General features: G+C 33.5%; 3 protein-coding genes across 14 annotated transcripts in view; 2 read left to right on the top strand and 1 right to left on the bottom strand.

The window, feature by feature from the left end:
• On the top strand, window positions 1-7,795 carry Nup160 (nuclear pore complex protein Nup160). The gene is made up of 14 exons (XM_011069946.2): window positions 1-295; window positions 816-1,129; window positions 1,209-1,326; window positions 1,597-2,126; window positions 2,205-3,005; window positions 3,099-3,529; window positions 3,632-3,853; window positions 3,978-4,660; window positions 4,731-5,084; window positions 5,166-5,348; window positions 5,439-5,605; window positions 5,812-6,042; window positions 6,135-6,238; window positions 6,834-7,795. The coding sequence occupies exons 1-13, from the start codon at window positions 211-213 to the stop codon at window positions 6,234-6,236; spliced, it is 4,221 nt and encodes a 1,406-aa protein (XP_011068248.1). The 5' UTR covers window positions 1-210; the 3' UTR covers window positions 6,237-6,238; window positions 6,834-7,795.
• On the bottom strand, window positions 6,234-11,302 carry LOC105154428 (uncharacterized). Of its 12 annotated transcripts, XM_087408192.1 has the most exons (7): window positions 10,873-11,014; window positions 10,700-10,798; window positions 10,380-10,460; window positions 10,213-10,265; window positions 8,353-10,108; window positions 6,753-6,887; window positions 6,234-6,652 (listed from the first exon to the last, which is right to left on the bottom strand). In XM_087408192.1, exons 2-5 carry the CDS (start codon window positions 10,733-10,735, stop codon window positions 9,955-9,957), a joined length of 324 nt encoding a protein of 107 aa, XP_087264318.1. In that variant the 5' UTR covers window positions 10,736-10,798; window positions 10,873-11,014; the 3' UTR covers window positions 6,234-6,652; window positions 6,753-6,887; window positions 8,353-9,954. The 12 variants fall into 12 exon arrangements, 11 of the variants coding, with proteins under 11 accessions (XP_087264318.1, XP_087264317.1, XP_011068244.1 ...); XM_087408191.1 differs by lacking the exons at window positions 8,353-10,108; window positions 10,213-10,265; window positions 10,380-10,460 and having other exon boundaries at window positions 6,234-6,488; window positions 6,567-6,652; window positions 10,641-10,798; XM_087408196.1 differs by lacking the exons at window positions 6,234-6,652; window positions 6,753-6,887 and having other exon boundaries at window positions 9,203-10,108; window positions 10,213-10,296.
• The window catches only part of LOC105154427 (calcineurin-binding protein cabin-1), a 17,961-nt gene continuing 14,236 nt past the window's right edge, over window positions 10,997-14,721 (top strand). Inside the window, exons 1-6 of the mRNA XM_011069941.2 lie at window positions 10,997-11,136; window positions 11,870-13,419; window positions 13,497-13,658; window positions 13,743-13,931; window positions 14,130-14,273; window positions 14,483-14,663. Of these exons, the coding sequence (XP_011068243.2) occupies window positions 11,053-11,136; window positions 11,870-13,419; window positions 13,497-13,658; window positions 13,743-13,931; window positions 14,130-14,273; window positions 14,483-14,663 (2,310 nt within the window). The 5' untranslated portion in view covers window positions 10,997-11,052. The remainder of the gene's footprint in view (window positions 11,137-11,869; window positions 13,420-13,496; window positions 13,659-13,742; window positions 13,932-14,129; window positions 14,274-14,482; window positions 14,664-14,721) is intronic.

Here is a 14,721-nt window from a genome sequence, read left to right on the forward strand (position 1 = left end):
CTTATATTCTTACATCATGGCCGAGAGGGCGCGAACGATATTTTTCAATTGTATTTGTGAGATCGCCTTTAATAGTATTTTTCGTCGATGACGTAAGTTGAAACACGAGGCGAGCGCCAAAAACCGTTCGATAACCGCTCAAATCGGCGGTTTTTTCTGTAATGTAAAGTGATAAACTCGTTTTAGTGTCTTTCTGCAAAGCATCGGAACATGGTAGAGTTCCCGCTGGGATATCGTGAGGTCGTGCCGGATCAAGCTCTGCCAGAGAAATGGAAAGAGATCACTCTGAACACAGGTAAGCGTGTTCTAACCTCCTCTAGCCGGAGTTCAATCGCCCGGCAAACTAAAATTTCACTCACGACGTCACATAAAAATGCTTCGAGGAACTATCCGTGGCGACGTGCAAGCACAACGCTCGCGGAATAATATATTGTGTAACATTCGCAAGTCGAAGTATCATTTTTGTATCGTCTAACCTCTGCCCGTTTATTGCCCATTCTTATGTAAATTGATTTTAGATTTTTGATGCTATAAATCAAGTGGTAAACACGTGACTGACTCTAAATTTATACATACGTCAAACATGTATATCAATTTACTTTTTGTCAATTTGCGTTTTGATAAAATTACATAATTTTAAAATATGATTGCACATTTATTAACTATTATATTAGCTGTTACTATTATGTAAAATTTTATAAAAAATTGTATAATATACGATAACAATTAATTGTATTATTATTATTGTTGGTATTATTGTTTATTAAGAAGGGAGATAGATAAAAGGAATCTTATTTTTATTTTTTATTTTTTAGGTGGAAGCCAAAGTACATTGCAAGATATAAAAGTACCAGAAAGAGCAGGTGGCTACTCATACAAAGATTCTTCAAAGTATTTCACTCGTAATCGCTTTATTTATTGGCGCATTTGCCATGATGTACTTGAATTAGTGGAACATAGTTTGGATATTAATCTTGCCAACTGTCGAGTGAGATACAAATTTACAGACACTCCAATTCTAGATGGAATTTCTATTCATGAGACAGTAAACTCTGTCATTATCTTGATTGTCACTGTTTCCAGTGTTCACAAGCTTTTCTTTTCTCACCCAGACAAAATTCATAATCAAGTACGCATGAATTTTATTACTCATTTTTATGTATATCTTGTTATAAAAAATTATTTTGTTAATATTTGCTTTTTTCAAGGAAAATCTATTGGGAACATATACTGATCTCAGTGTACAATCTATATTTAGCGAAGCTTCTGTACAAAATGCCAGAGATCCTCATACATTTCACATTATTTCTAACGCTGGAGCCACAAGTAAGCATGCAGATTATTGGTGCTTTCTAGCAAGAGACACAGTGATACAGTAATCATTTCATCTCTGTTTAAATGAGGATGTAATGATTCATTGTGTTACACACAATGAATCATTACACATTGTGTCTCTTACTGGAAAGCATCCTAATAAATTCAATATATTTATTTGACAAAATTGAATTTATTATGCTAGAGGAACATAATAAATTCAATTTTGTCACTACCAAATAAATATATTTTATCAGGCACTCACTTAACAATTTTTTTCAGACTCCCCAGTGCCTCATGCAGCAGCATCATGGCTCATGTTGCCACAGGAAGAGGCACTGTTTGCTCTTGCATACAGTTCAGCCACTATATTACTCTTGAGGCTCGATGCACTTACAGGCCTCGTGCACACCAGTGAATTGAAACAAGATTCGATAATGCCCAAATTTTTAAGTGGTATAGCCACTGCCTTTAGAGGTCGTAATACCGAAGCTTATGTGGCTATGTCTCTTGTTATACACAGTTACGGTAGCGATACGTATCTGTTTGCATTATGTCGAGAGGGCAATCTACGTGTATGGTCTTGTAACAAGACACAATGCGTAGCTGTAACAGATGCGGCTACCGAGAATCGTGTTGTATCTCAAGGTGCGCAAGGTCATGTCTTACGGAAAGCGCTAGGCAATGATGACGAATTGTATCTTGGAACTTTCTTAAAATTTGGCACAGGATGTGAATTCAGCATTCTGAAGCCTGTGCAGGACAACGGCATGTTCAAGTTTATTAGATTATGTACATTATATGCACCAGACGTGAGTACTTTTATTAATACTTCTCTTTCTATATATTTTACTATAAAAGCATAATGAATTTGTATTATTTGTATACAGCAACATTTGGTAGATTTTGCATTTACGCCAACTAGATTGTGGGCAGTGTGGAGAACTGCGGACATGGATGCGATGGCAGTGACACATGCACAATTACCGTTAACGCACCGCATTAAGCCAGAATGGGAAACTGCAATTTTAGAACCAGCGCGTGACAGCGATTATATTGCAACTGATGAACCTGGACTAGATCCAAGAGAGGCATACATTAATTACATTTTTCATCCTGGAATGTTTTCGTTGGCAGACATCACGAAAGCTTTGAGCATCTACAGGAGATCCAATGTTGTAGCAGATATGACTTTTTCACCAGCCGTTTTAAAAGAAAGAGTATGTATGGCTGTAGAAGCTGAGATGCAGGCAGAAGTGATGGATTACGTGATTATGGATGAAGATTATCTCGAAATCGCTAATCGATGTTGGTCTAAATTCTACTCGTGCGTCGTCCAATACCACGCCAACGGTACTCGTCCTGTAGGTCTACTTCTACTACCAAGCGTTTATGGCGTTGTGTTATTGAAAAAGTCTTCGTTCTCGTTTCTGAGACCTATGGAAGCTTTAGAACATCTAGTGCTTTGCAACAATAAATCCTATATTTCTCGATTCAAGACAACGCCGATTCTATCGCAAGATGAAGACACATGTCAAGATCTAATCACATTAATGTCCGCGTTAGTCTTGTTAGGAGAACAGTTATCTGAAGAAACTAAAACGGAAATCGAGAGAGAATTGTATCATTTAAGAAGTCCAGATATCATAATTGATGATTTGCTCTCAAAACTATTAGAACCTGACGATCCAGTAAGTATTTTAATTAATTTTTACTCTATTTTTCTTTATGCAATATACTCTTATGTAATATATATATATATATATATATACTGTTAAAAATAGCTATCGGATTTTGACTTCCAATCGGAACTCTGTCATAAACTGAGTCACGTTAAAGATATATCAGGAGCCATGGCCATGTTGTTAGAAGCTTTAACATATGATCTTGGGCAGCCAAATAAACTGCAATTTGAGGATGACCACGATACTTCGAAACTTTTGTTGAATGTCAATCATCTATTTGGCAGTCAGCTAGGAATTGCTATGATAGCAGAAACTATAACACAAATAGCGCTTCTGAGATTTTCTATCTGCAGGGATTTGTTGATACTGCAACAACTCATACTACTTCGTCCTGAGATATTTAATTCGAGATCTTTACATACTATAAGATCATCGTTAGCACCGAGAACCGTTGTACTTACTCAAGCTTACTATGTCGTCACGTGGCTATGCGAATCGACAGCATTATACACGCCTTCACAATCATTACTGTAAGTCTTATCTTATATCATAATAAATATAAATTTATTTCTGGCCAAGTGATATTTAAGCAGCAACATCAAGACATGTTAAAGAAGATTACAAAATTTTAGCGAATCCAGTTCTCAACGTCTTTCAACTCTTAAGCTCGCTGATTCGCGAATTAATGTTGGACAGAGGCAGCATCGATCTCTCTCACTGTTAGAATTGTTTATTCATAGCAGCGGTGCGAAACATGCTCATATTTTGATGGCTCAAACGAACATGGATCCAACAACTCTGATACCTTGGCACTACAGTATGCTAACTCATGTGACGCTTATCGCGCAACTTATGTATCCTTTAATAACAGTTTCAATTTTTGATAGACACAATTTTTGGGTCAACGATTCTTTTATGTCAAGTTCAAATAATTCAAGATTTATTGTTTCTATATATTTTCTTGAACAATGCAATTAGATGGCCGATATCTGGAAATTTTATCTTCCCTGAATGGCTACTCTCCAGTTGCCAATTCCTGCTTGTTCAAGAATATGTGAGACTTCTGAACACATGGTGCGAGTGGAATAGCGCTTCGAGGAAATTTATATTAGCGGTTGCCTTATTAGAAATGGGAGAGATGCAAAAGGCATGCGATCATTTTCTTCGTGCTTCCGACGGAATATTGACTGATCCGTTTCTAGTAGAAGCCTTACTCAATTCTAACGTGACATCGAGAAATAGGGATTTGGTTTATTATTATCTGAAAGTTATCAAATTATTTGACGAGCACAATGCATCCGACTGTATCATAGAGATCGCTGAAACGGCCATAACAAACGCCGACGCAGATGATCCGAATTTGCCGACACTTCATTCCATAATATTCGCACAACATTTAAGTCTGGGTCATCACGCGGAAGCTTATCATTGCTTGAACGCGAATCCAGATCCCATACGCAGAGTGGACTGCTTACGGCAATTGGTCGTTACGTTGTTCGAAAAAAAATTGTTAATAGATTTAATTTCTTTTCCTTATATCGATATGTACGAGGATCTCGAAAGAATAGTAGAAGGCAGAGCCAGAAGCGTTGATCTTATGGAAAACAATTATTATAATTTTCTATATAGTTTTCATGTCAATAAGCAAAACATGCGGAAAGGTAAGCTTCTTTTTCTGTAGCAGACATGTACACATATTATCAGCTATAAACTTTTATTATATTTTTACAGCCGCATCCATAATGTACGAACAAGCTATGCGTTTGAGTCAAGAGCCTCACTCTGCACCGATTATAGCGAAGCAAGCACAATGTCTATTAGCGTGTATTAATGCTTTACATCATGTAAGTGAAAAGTACAGGTGGATCGTAAGGCCTGTAATTGATCAGAGTATCTCTAGCGAAATGAACTCGTCGAATCCACAAAAGAAAAGAGATATTGATGGAAAAGAGGTTTTGCATTATAAGATAAAAAAACAAGTCGAAGTACTCGAACTGGATGATATCAAAAAGGAATATTATATAGTAGATGCAAGATTAAAAATATCGAAAGTAAATTCGGAAATGCATATAGTTGCACATACTGGTAAATGTCTCTTAACTGTGTAATTTGTTTTTATGAAGAAATCGACCGAAATTTTATTATATATATGTTCATATATTTCAGAACTTTCCGAACTTATCGTCACTTTATGTAGCATTGGCTTGTACGCAACAGCGTTACATTTATGTGATGTATTTAAAATTAGTAAAGCTTCTGTACTCAAAAGTTTGACCTCTCAATGCATCAAATTGAGTCAACGCGAGGATCCAAACGCCTGGGACTGGCTAATACAAAATGATATATTCGGTATGCATAATTGTATTATAATTTTGCAAACTATTACAGAATGATATTTTTTCCAAAAGCTCTATATATATAACAATAATTATTCTTTAGATATCGGAATATCTAATACAACCATTACAAATACTGCTTGGAGATTGTTAGAGTACTTCACATTGAAGCACGAGAAGAGTGATAACTGCGAACTACATAAGGCCGTTGCACAAAAATTACTGCAAGATGGAGCTTTTTTACCACAATGGTTATTAATATCTTATAAAGTAAGTAGTTGATCAAATTTATAGTATTTATTAATATTTCTCCTCCTCCTCCTCTCCTCCTCTTCCTTTTCCTCCTCCTTCTCAGTCCTATTGCTCGTGGCCAAGCGTGATGATTTCTCTCATATGCATGTTGTGCGCACGCTGGTTGTACACAGTCATAATTTTCTATGTTGATAAAATATTCTATTTACATCAAAATATTGTAGAAGCGAAATGCGTCAGAGCTTCTCCGTCTTATGCTAAATACTGGTCGACTAGTGGAAGCCAGCGACTTAGCGGTAGATTACATTAACGCGGTATTAGGTAGCGGTAAAGAACATTTTGGTCTTGAAACACCATTAGTAGCTACCGCGCCACCTGTTTGGTTACCGCTTAATACTATAGAAGTATTATTAAGTGAATTACGGCACTTGAAAAATGACTCAGCTCATACAGAGGTAAAGTATATATATTTTTAATATATATCTGTAAAAATATATATTTATATATTAACATCACAACTCGATATATGCTGAGATCTATATTTTAGAGCTACGAAAGATTAGATGCAACTTTGGAAAAGTATCTGGAAACGGTAAAACGTGTTTCAGAAGACATGATTAAAATGAAAATGATGAATGAGCAGTCCTAGTAGTAAGTAACGTCTATTTATTCAATATGTATAATTGTTACAAAAATTTTTGTATATATTATTAATTATAAACAGTTCAATGTACATATGGAAGAAAGATTTATGTAACAGTATATGCAATTATTTGATATAAATGTATTAAATATAAACTGGATCACGATTAAGTGACAATATAATTGTTAATAAGATAATGATAGTGAGCATTGCAGTAACAATCGCGGCTATTATATGAGGACATCGTTTGAACAATACCTATAATTGTCATTTAAAATTTCAAATTTCATTAATAAAAAACGATCATGATTACAATAAATTTATAGTAGTCATTACCATTAGCAAAACAACCATTGCAAGAATAAGAATAGATCCGACTGGTAATAAAAAGGATGCAGTCCAATAATGTTTCATTGTAGGTTCTATAAAAGAGAAATAGTTATGTTACTTTGAACTTACTTCTAAAAAATTTTATTATATGAAGAAAACGATATTTTATTTATTTTTAGATCAGATGCTCACCTATACGCCAATCTTGGTTAAATCTATTATAAATCGGAGAAGGTGATTTTATTATAATATTATTGTATTTTTTAATTGCAGAACCAAGCAAACTTTTTGTATCTATGGTTCGCGTATCATCTCTCAACTGGTCTCCTGCGATGTACATATTTATGTCAATTTATATTATTAATACAGAAACTGAAACAGTATAAAAAATTATCATTTATAATTTTTGAAATCTATCTTGATTTTTTACATTTATTAAACGTGAGTTTTCTATTATGTAATAAGGGAATTTATTTATAAGGTGATTTAAAGTGCCAAGAATTGTAATATACTTTACACATCTTGTTAGAATACAGTTAATGGTAAGGATGCTTTGTTGAATGTTAAAATTTTAAATTATTGTTTTTACATCTCACTATTTATTATCACTTGTATAACTTCAGAAGTTACAGAATTCATATAATGAAGTTAAATATCGTTGTCATGTTTTTTTATACGTGCAATCTTACCTCTTCTGTAATTTAACAATGTTTATTGTATACAACATTCTCATTAAAGACTGTTAGTTATTTGCGTCATTTTCAATAATAGTTCAATAATAGTAACATTATTATTATTATTATACATAATAATTTCTTCCATTTTTACATTAAACTCTACTATCAACAAAGAAATTTTTTATTATTTACTGCGATTTGTAATAATGTAACTACGTGTTTATATGAACCGAGGTTTTTATTTTTATTGAAATCCTATCATATGTAAAATTTATTGTAAGAAAATGAAATGAGACAATCATTTGTGTAACTTTCAAAAGAAATTGTGACATCATTGTAGTCATAATGTATACGATGAAAGTATTCGTAATTATTTAATCAAATATTATAATAGATAATATGTTCCACACATTTTAAATCTTATGTTTCTAACGTAATTGTATGCGTAATTTAATTTGCGTTGCTAATGATAATTTACAAAAAAAAACGTGGATTTTTAATGCGAATTTGTCATCAAGTATGATCCAAAACAATCAAATTAAATTTTACAAAACAGAATATATGACATATTGAATCTCCCGATAGCAAACTTACAGAAAAAATTATCCTTATTTATAATAATGAATATTTTCATTTATAAGATGACTGCTCGGTTTTTACTATCAGTTTTATTATCACAATATAAATGGCTTTAATTGAATTCCATTTATCCAGCTTATCAAATAATATTTGCAATTTCAACAAGATAAAATTATTAATTTAGATAAAATTATTGATTTTAATTATTAATTTAACATATGAACAAAGATTACATTAAGGATAACGGATATATAATTAGAAAGTTTTCTTTAAACAATTCGGCTAGTTTAATTGATTATCGATTGAGTTAATCAGAGTTTGATCGAGATTGCCCTATGTCAGCAAATTCTACCAAATATGTAGACAGTTGACGCCAATCTTGTCGAGCATAATTTCTGAATATACTATACATATATCAATAGTACTGTAAGATATGAATCCGTAAGAATAGTGTTCAGGATATTCAAATTAATAATTGTTCTTGAACATATATAGATTGAGACTAAGACTTTATTCAGTTCATACTTCACACTTACACTGATAATCGAAGAACCGCGCTCCGACCGGCATGAATATTAATTGGTTCGATAATGAGGAACTTAACGCGTGGAAAATGTATATGCGATGCAGTGACTTCCAGATTCTTAATACGATACCGTAGGAAAAACCGTTCTTCTATTTCGAATATTCGCATCGCTCGCATTAGACATTGCTTTATCTCCAATGTGTCATCCCTTCTCTTATGCATTTTTGGAGAAATGATACTGGCTCGTGATACATTCGGAGCATTGCGTGTGCACGCAGAAAAAAAATTAGCCAACGCAACTAAAATATAGCTGTGACAGCTAAAATGTACTCTTCTAATAGGGACTAACGTTGTTGCTGCCAAAGCTCAATTTAATATCAATTGCTGGTTCAAACTTTGTTATTGCTAAAAGTTAACTACTGAAGATAAAATACATTTGGTGCCGACATCCAACTTTATTAGTTAAAATTAAAAGCGTACTTAACACGAGTAGCTAAGTAAGTGGGGCAGTCATTCCTCACTATCTTAGCCGTGTAATTGAGCATTCCATTTGCAATTGTTTCTGGGACGCTGCCGGTTGCCTGCGCTGTCTACGCATAATATCGTTTTTACGACATTGGGTGACGTGCTCATTGCATCTATCACAGTTTATTTCCGATTTCGATTTACTTTTTAGTACGATTAATTGTAATATAATACGTGTGTTACATTACAATTATATTGTTCATTGTAATACGAAATTACAATTAACAGGTACATCACATGTAACTGTGGTTTACTGAATCTGCATTAAAAGTTTATTTCATGTATTATGGATCCTTTATAAGCTAATATAATATATGTATATAATATAATAAGCCTTTTTTATGTATGTCTTCTATTTTTATTACAATACACAACATAAATTGATAATGTTTTGTTATAATTTTTTTATTTTTTATCCAGATCTCTGATATATGTTTGATTTAGCGAGATGAAACGAATGACTGGAGATTGAATTGGACTGCTTATACGTGTACAAAATCCTTCTTGTTTGTCTCATTAAATAAGCACGTTTCATCTTGCAATATAGATCTGGTAATTATTGGCAGTTTTAAAAATATACTGAAATGTAGCATTGAAATGTATAATATAGATATATGTGAATTATAGACTTTTAATACTACAAAGAAGAGAAATAATGTTAAATTAACAGCATCTAATTGAAAATAATTTTATTAATTTACAGTATTAATGCAACAAATACACCATCGTTCTCTTGTTTAAAAAAAAGGAATGAGCAAGACTTGAATAGATATTGTTGGCAAATGCTGTTAATACAACATTGTTTTCTATGTATCAATATATTTTTAAACGCAGTAACTAATATAAAAGTACTCTTGTAAAAGTACTCAAATTTGATAGCTGGAATGATCAAATAGTAGCAAAGAATAATATATGTTAGCTAATATTCTTAATCTTGCTGCAAATATTATTAATTTCTGTTGTAAAAAAGGAATTACTTAATAAATATATTTAGCTAAACATTATTTTACTTTAGCTGCAAATATGTTTTGTTGCAGCATTTTATAAATAGTAGATAATAAAGTGAACTTTGACAGCAACAATTATCCTAATAATACATTTTATCCAGGATACTCTTAGGATACTCCCTTCTTATCCTGGGGATGTCCTTAGGATGTTCAAAGGACATACAGACATCTGTGCTATCCCTATAAGGACACATTTTAGCTGCGTTGACTAATCGTTTCTCTGTACGTATACTCCTGTATTAACAAGGGAATTCAAGTTCTTTATACACTTTTTTTTTATAAGTTTGACTTCTACAGTTTCGATCTGATATCTTACAGTACTGAAGTCAAACGCTCACGTTGTATGTGTCGCTACGCTCATCTTAGCGCTGGGCATAGTGTTTCCTAATAACTTTCCATCAGCATATTTCATAAAACGCAATCTGCAATATCTGATGCAGTCCTCCAGCGTACATAGAATGTTCGCCGAGACTGGTAATGAAATAGCGTAATTATGCATGCTTACCTCAACACACAACATCCTCTCATGCAAGATCTTTTTGATTATTGCCATTCTTCGCGAAACATCACCGAATACGCGCCCGTACTGAAAACAAAAGCGAAATAACTAAGATGTGATTAACAGCATACCGAGCATACGGTTGGTGCAACCCGACCGCTGCGTGCGACATAACATTTTATTTGTAACGTGCGGGACGACAAACGAGATAAGGCAAGTTAAAAGTTCAATCATTCCTCTCAGTTCCTCTCGCCGCATGCGAGATACCTGACTTTCGAAATCGGAATTGCAGATGATTCATTGCGCTCGTTTCGTATTGCACTCGCCTGCACTCGACACGAATCAAATATAATTAAATTCATCTTTCTTATTTAAATCATATTTTCTTTCCGTTTCATGGAGGACTGGATACACGTGCAGTAAGACTACAAGAAAAAAGCAGAAAAAATAAGGTGTGATCGAGCAAACGACTCAGATTTTGTGTACACTTGATCGCTACCTGGATTATCTCTTTCGATCACTAAACGATCTCATCTGCATCTGTCTACTGTCTACATCCACGACATTTCACGAATGCTTGGCGCTTGGCTCGATCAGTCCGATGGCATGGCGGCGTGTTAAAAAACCGGTTGTTTTGTTGACGTTTTGTATGTAGCTGATACTACGCGAACTCGGCAGGATGATCAAAATTTCGGCACTCAACGAAGAGTCAAGTGAGGAAAGCGAGGAAGAGGATTTACCCACGATTACGAAGGAGGCGCAGGTAGGGCAACGTATCTATTTGCATTATCATATAACCTAAAAGAAGCATACAAATATGAATTTTTCGACGCTTCTCTGTTGTTTCGTATCATTATCGATAACATTAATTTACAATGCATCCTTGCATTGATTATCCAGCGTGAGTAACTAACGTTTGAAGATTGCCCAGAGATCTCTATTCAACACCAGGTGGAATACAACTTGTGTGTGTGTGTGTGTGTGTGTGTGTGTAACACAAAGTAATAATATTATATTAATATTATAATTTCCTACTGAACAATGTAACTATAACGTAGAACATGTTAGATTACATTTACATTATTGAGTAGAAATTAGACAATGTAATGTTACTATTACTTTGTGTTTAACAGATAATCATTCTTCAGTGAAATACACTTTAAATTATCTACACTACATTTTATCCAAGAGGTGTTCTGGAAATGTTCTTATTTAGATAACATCATGTCCAAAATCAACATAAAATATCATAAAAGTGTTTTAGATTGGAAACACATTGAAACCTAAGATTGAAGATTAAAAATTTAATGAGGACGAAGAAATTTTAGTTCCTTTTGTTTTGATTGAACAAATTTAAATCTTTCAGTCTTTAATACATACTGAGAACCATAAAGTTAGCGATAATAAAAGTATCAGATATTTAAATTGAAATTTGGAGGAATTTTAAATATTATATTGATATGTGTGTTAAAATGTGAAACAATTTCTTCTTTCAGGAACAAATAGCACTGACAGAATACAACAAAGCCTTGGAATTGTTAAAAGAGAACAAACGTGAGGAAGCACTGGTCATCTTCAAAGATCTCCTAGAGACTGAACTGTTGGACGGAGTGGAAAAGCCTGAAGTACCAGATGGCAGGTCCAGACCAATGTTGTCCTTGAAATATTCCTGCTTCAAGAACATTGGCGCCATTCAAGCGGCTTGTGAGAATTATGAGGAAGCTGTGGAGAATTATTGGGAAGCTGCAAATTTGGACGATTCCGATGTAACGTTGTGGCATAGGATCGGCACATTAGCTATGAAGATTTCCAACTTGGAATTAGCTTGCTCGGCATTCAAGCAAGGTCTAAAATGCAATATTAATCACTGGCCATGCTTGGACAATCTCATAACTGCCTTATATGCCGTTCCTGATTATATGAATTGTCTGTTATATATTTCGGTGGCATTGGAAAGGGATCCTAATTACGTGAAGGGTCTGGCTTTTCGTGACAAGATATTTAAAGACATTCCATGTATGGAAGAATGTTATAAGCTGTATAATAGCGACTGGCAGATGGATCCACCTTTGTATACTGAATATGATCATGTATTGGCTGACAAATTATTAGCAGAAGCGAAGGAAGTTTCTAGAAAGTGGGTGGAAGTTTGCAAAGCAGAATTTACACCAAAACCCTTACCAGAATTGATTTTAAGAATGCCTTTAACGAGCTGCACATGGTTGGCTCTCGGAGAAAGTCTATTAGACATGCATAGATATATTACTGATAATAATTTGAATTTTGTTAGTAAAGTAGTATTACCAATTCAAAAACCTGATGATAAGAATTCAGCGAGTAATGAAATAGAAACTGTAGAAAGTAGTGTAAGTATAATGGAAATAGATCAACAAAATGACTTGATTTCGAATGGAGAGACTGATATCAAACCTATTAAAATTGAAACAGAAGATTGCGAGATATCGGACGACAATCAAGTTTTTAATACAGACACAGTAATGGAAATTGAAATCGAAGACGACAAAAAATCTTGCTCAAGCGATGTGCAAATAGTCGAAGAGGAAGATCCGTTGAGAATGTCTGACATAGATGGTTTACAAAGTGAAGAACAAACTGAAACAAAAAACATAGAATTAGAGGAACAAATGCATTCTGAAGCAGATGCAAATATCGACAAGTTAGAGAGCGACAAAGTCACAGATGATATTTATTGCATAGATAATGGAGTACCTAATGAGAAATGTAGTGATAAGGAAAGTGATAAATCAAGTGATAAAGCTTCTGAGAAAGGTACTGAGAAAGCAAACGATGCAATGTGTAAGGTAGACGATAAAACTCATTCCGAGAAAACTGGGGATGGGAAGGAAGAAGGACAGAAGGTGAAGAAAAGACGCAGAAGTGCATTATGTTTTCTGCAACAATGGGCCTGGAGTTGCAGCAGCATGAGGCGATCCGCGAGAGTAAGAGGACCAAACAGAAGGGAAGCAGAGAGGGACGATGTTCAATTAGAGGAAACACTTAGAAGATTATTTCCTAGTACTCTATTGTATGTATATTAAATAATGACTTATATGTAATTAGTTTGAAAGTATAAAATATAATTTCCTTAATCTTTTTTTGTAGACCCGATACGGTAAGATTGACTAAAGATGATGCTACTAAAAATCTAGATGATTCCATGGACACTATGGATATGTACCAATTATTTGCGAATCGGGAGAATAATAAAAATGTGGAAACTCTTAAATGCTCGGAAAGTTCTAAATCGCCAAGTCCTGACACAAGGTGTTTGTCTATAATTAAACCTTTGATATAATAATAGTATTGTACTAATGTTAATTATTAATCTGCGACTTTATATTTGTACAGTCAACCACAAAAATACTTTGGAACAGAAACTGAAATTGCCGATGTGGACGCATTTATAAATCAACATAGCAGTAAAAGCAATTTAATGATAATTATCACGAAATTTGCAGAATTTTTATGTACTAAATGGAATCGAGAATGGCCGAAAGGAATGTCAGATATTTATCTACAAGCATATGTCTTTATGAGGTAGGATGTTCGGAAACCACCTGGGTGCCTTTGTGTATCATCTTATCCTTGTTTAACATTGGGTGAACAACAAGGATAAAACGATACGTGGAGTACTCAGGTGATGTTTTCGAAAGCAGCCTAAGTATATAGGGATTGATTTTAATTTTTAATTTATTTTATTAAAAGCAAAAAATTTAAATTAAAATTTTTTTTTAGACAACATATTCCACATTTATCACCATTTGATGAAGATGCCAATGACAAAATTCTGAAATTAGATACCGAAACGACATTATTATTTGGTGAACTTCATACAGACAGATGGCTAGATAATAAACCAGACACAATGCCAAGTCCAACGTAAGATTTCAATAATTTTTTCTTTAATTGATAAAAATATATTAGGTGTTGGAATTAATTCGTAGCGTTTTTTAATGAAAGAATGTTATTTATTTCACATGAGCATTAAAAAATACATTAATGAAAGTACTTCCCATCACTTGTAAAACGCTACAAATTAATTCCAACACCTAATATATATATATATAAATATAAAATCAAAATTGTAGATTAGATAAACTTGGTACTGGAATGCCAGCAGAGGAATTAGGACATATAATATTCGCAAGTGTTAGGCAGGATCTTCTAAATGAAGAAAATTTATACACATTACTGAGAATTCTGTGGCTAAAAAGTAATATTTTTCTGTGCCAAGGTGATATAGACATAGTCATAGAAACATTAGAACTGGTAAGAAGATTTAAATATAATATTAAGTTTAAAGTAATTAAAATAATTATTGTTACCA

Source organism: Acromyrmex echinatior, chromosome 7 (assembly GCF_024713525.1).
Source record: "Acromyrmex echinatior isolate Ae372 chromosome 7, ASM2471352v2, whole genome shotgun sequence".
Taxonomy (NCBI): Eukaryota; Metazoa; Arthropoda; class Insecta; order Hymenoptera; family Formicidae; genus Acromyrmex; species Acromyrmex echinatior.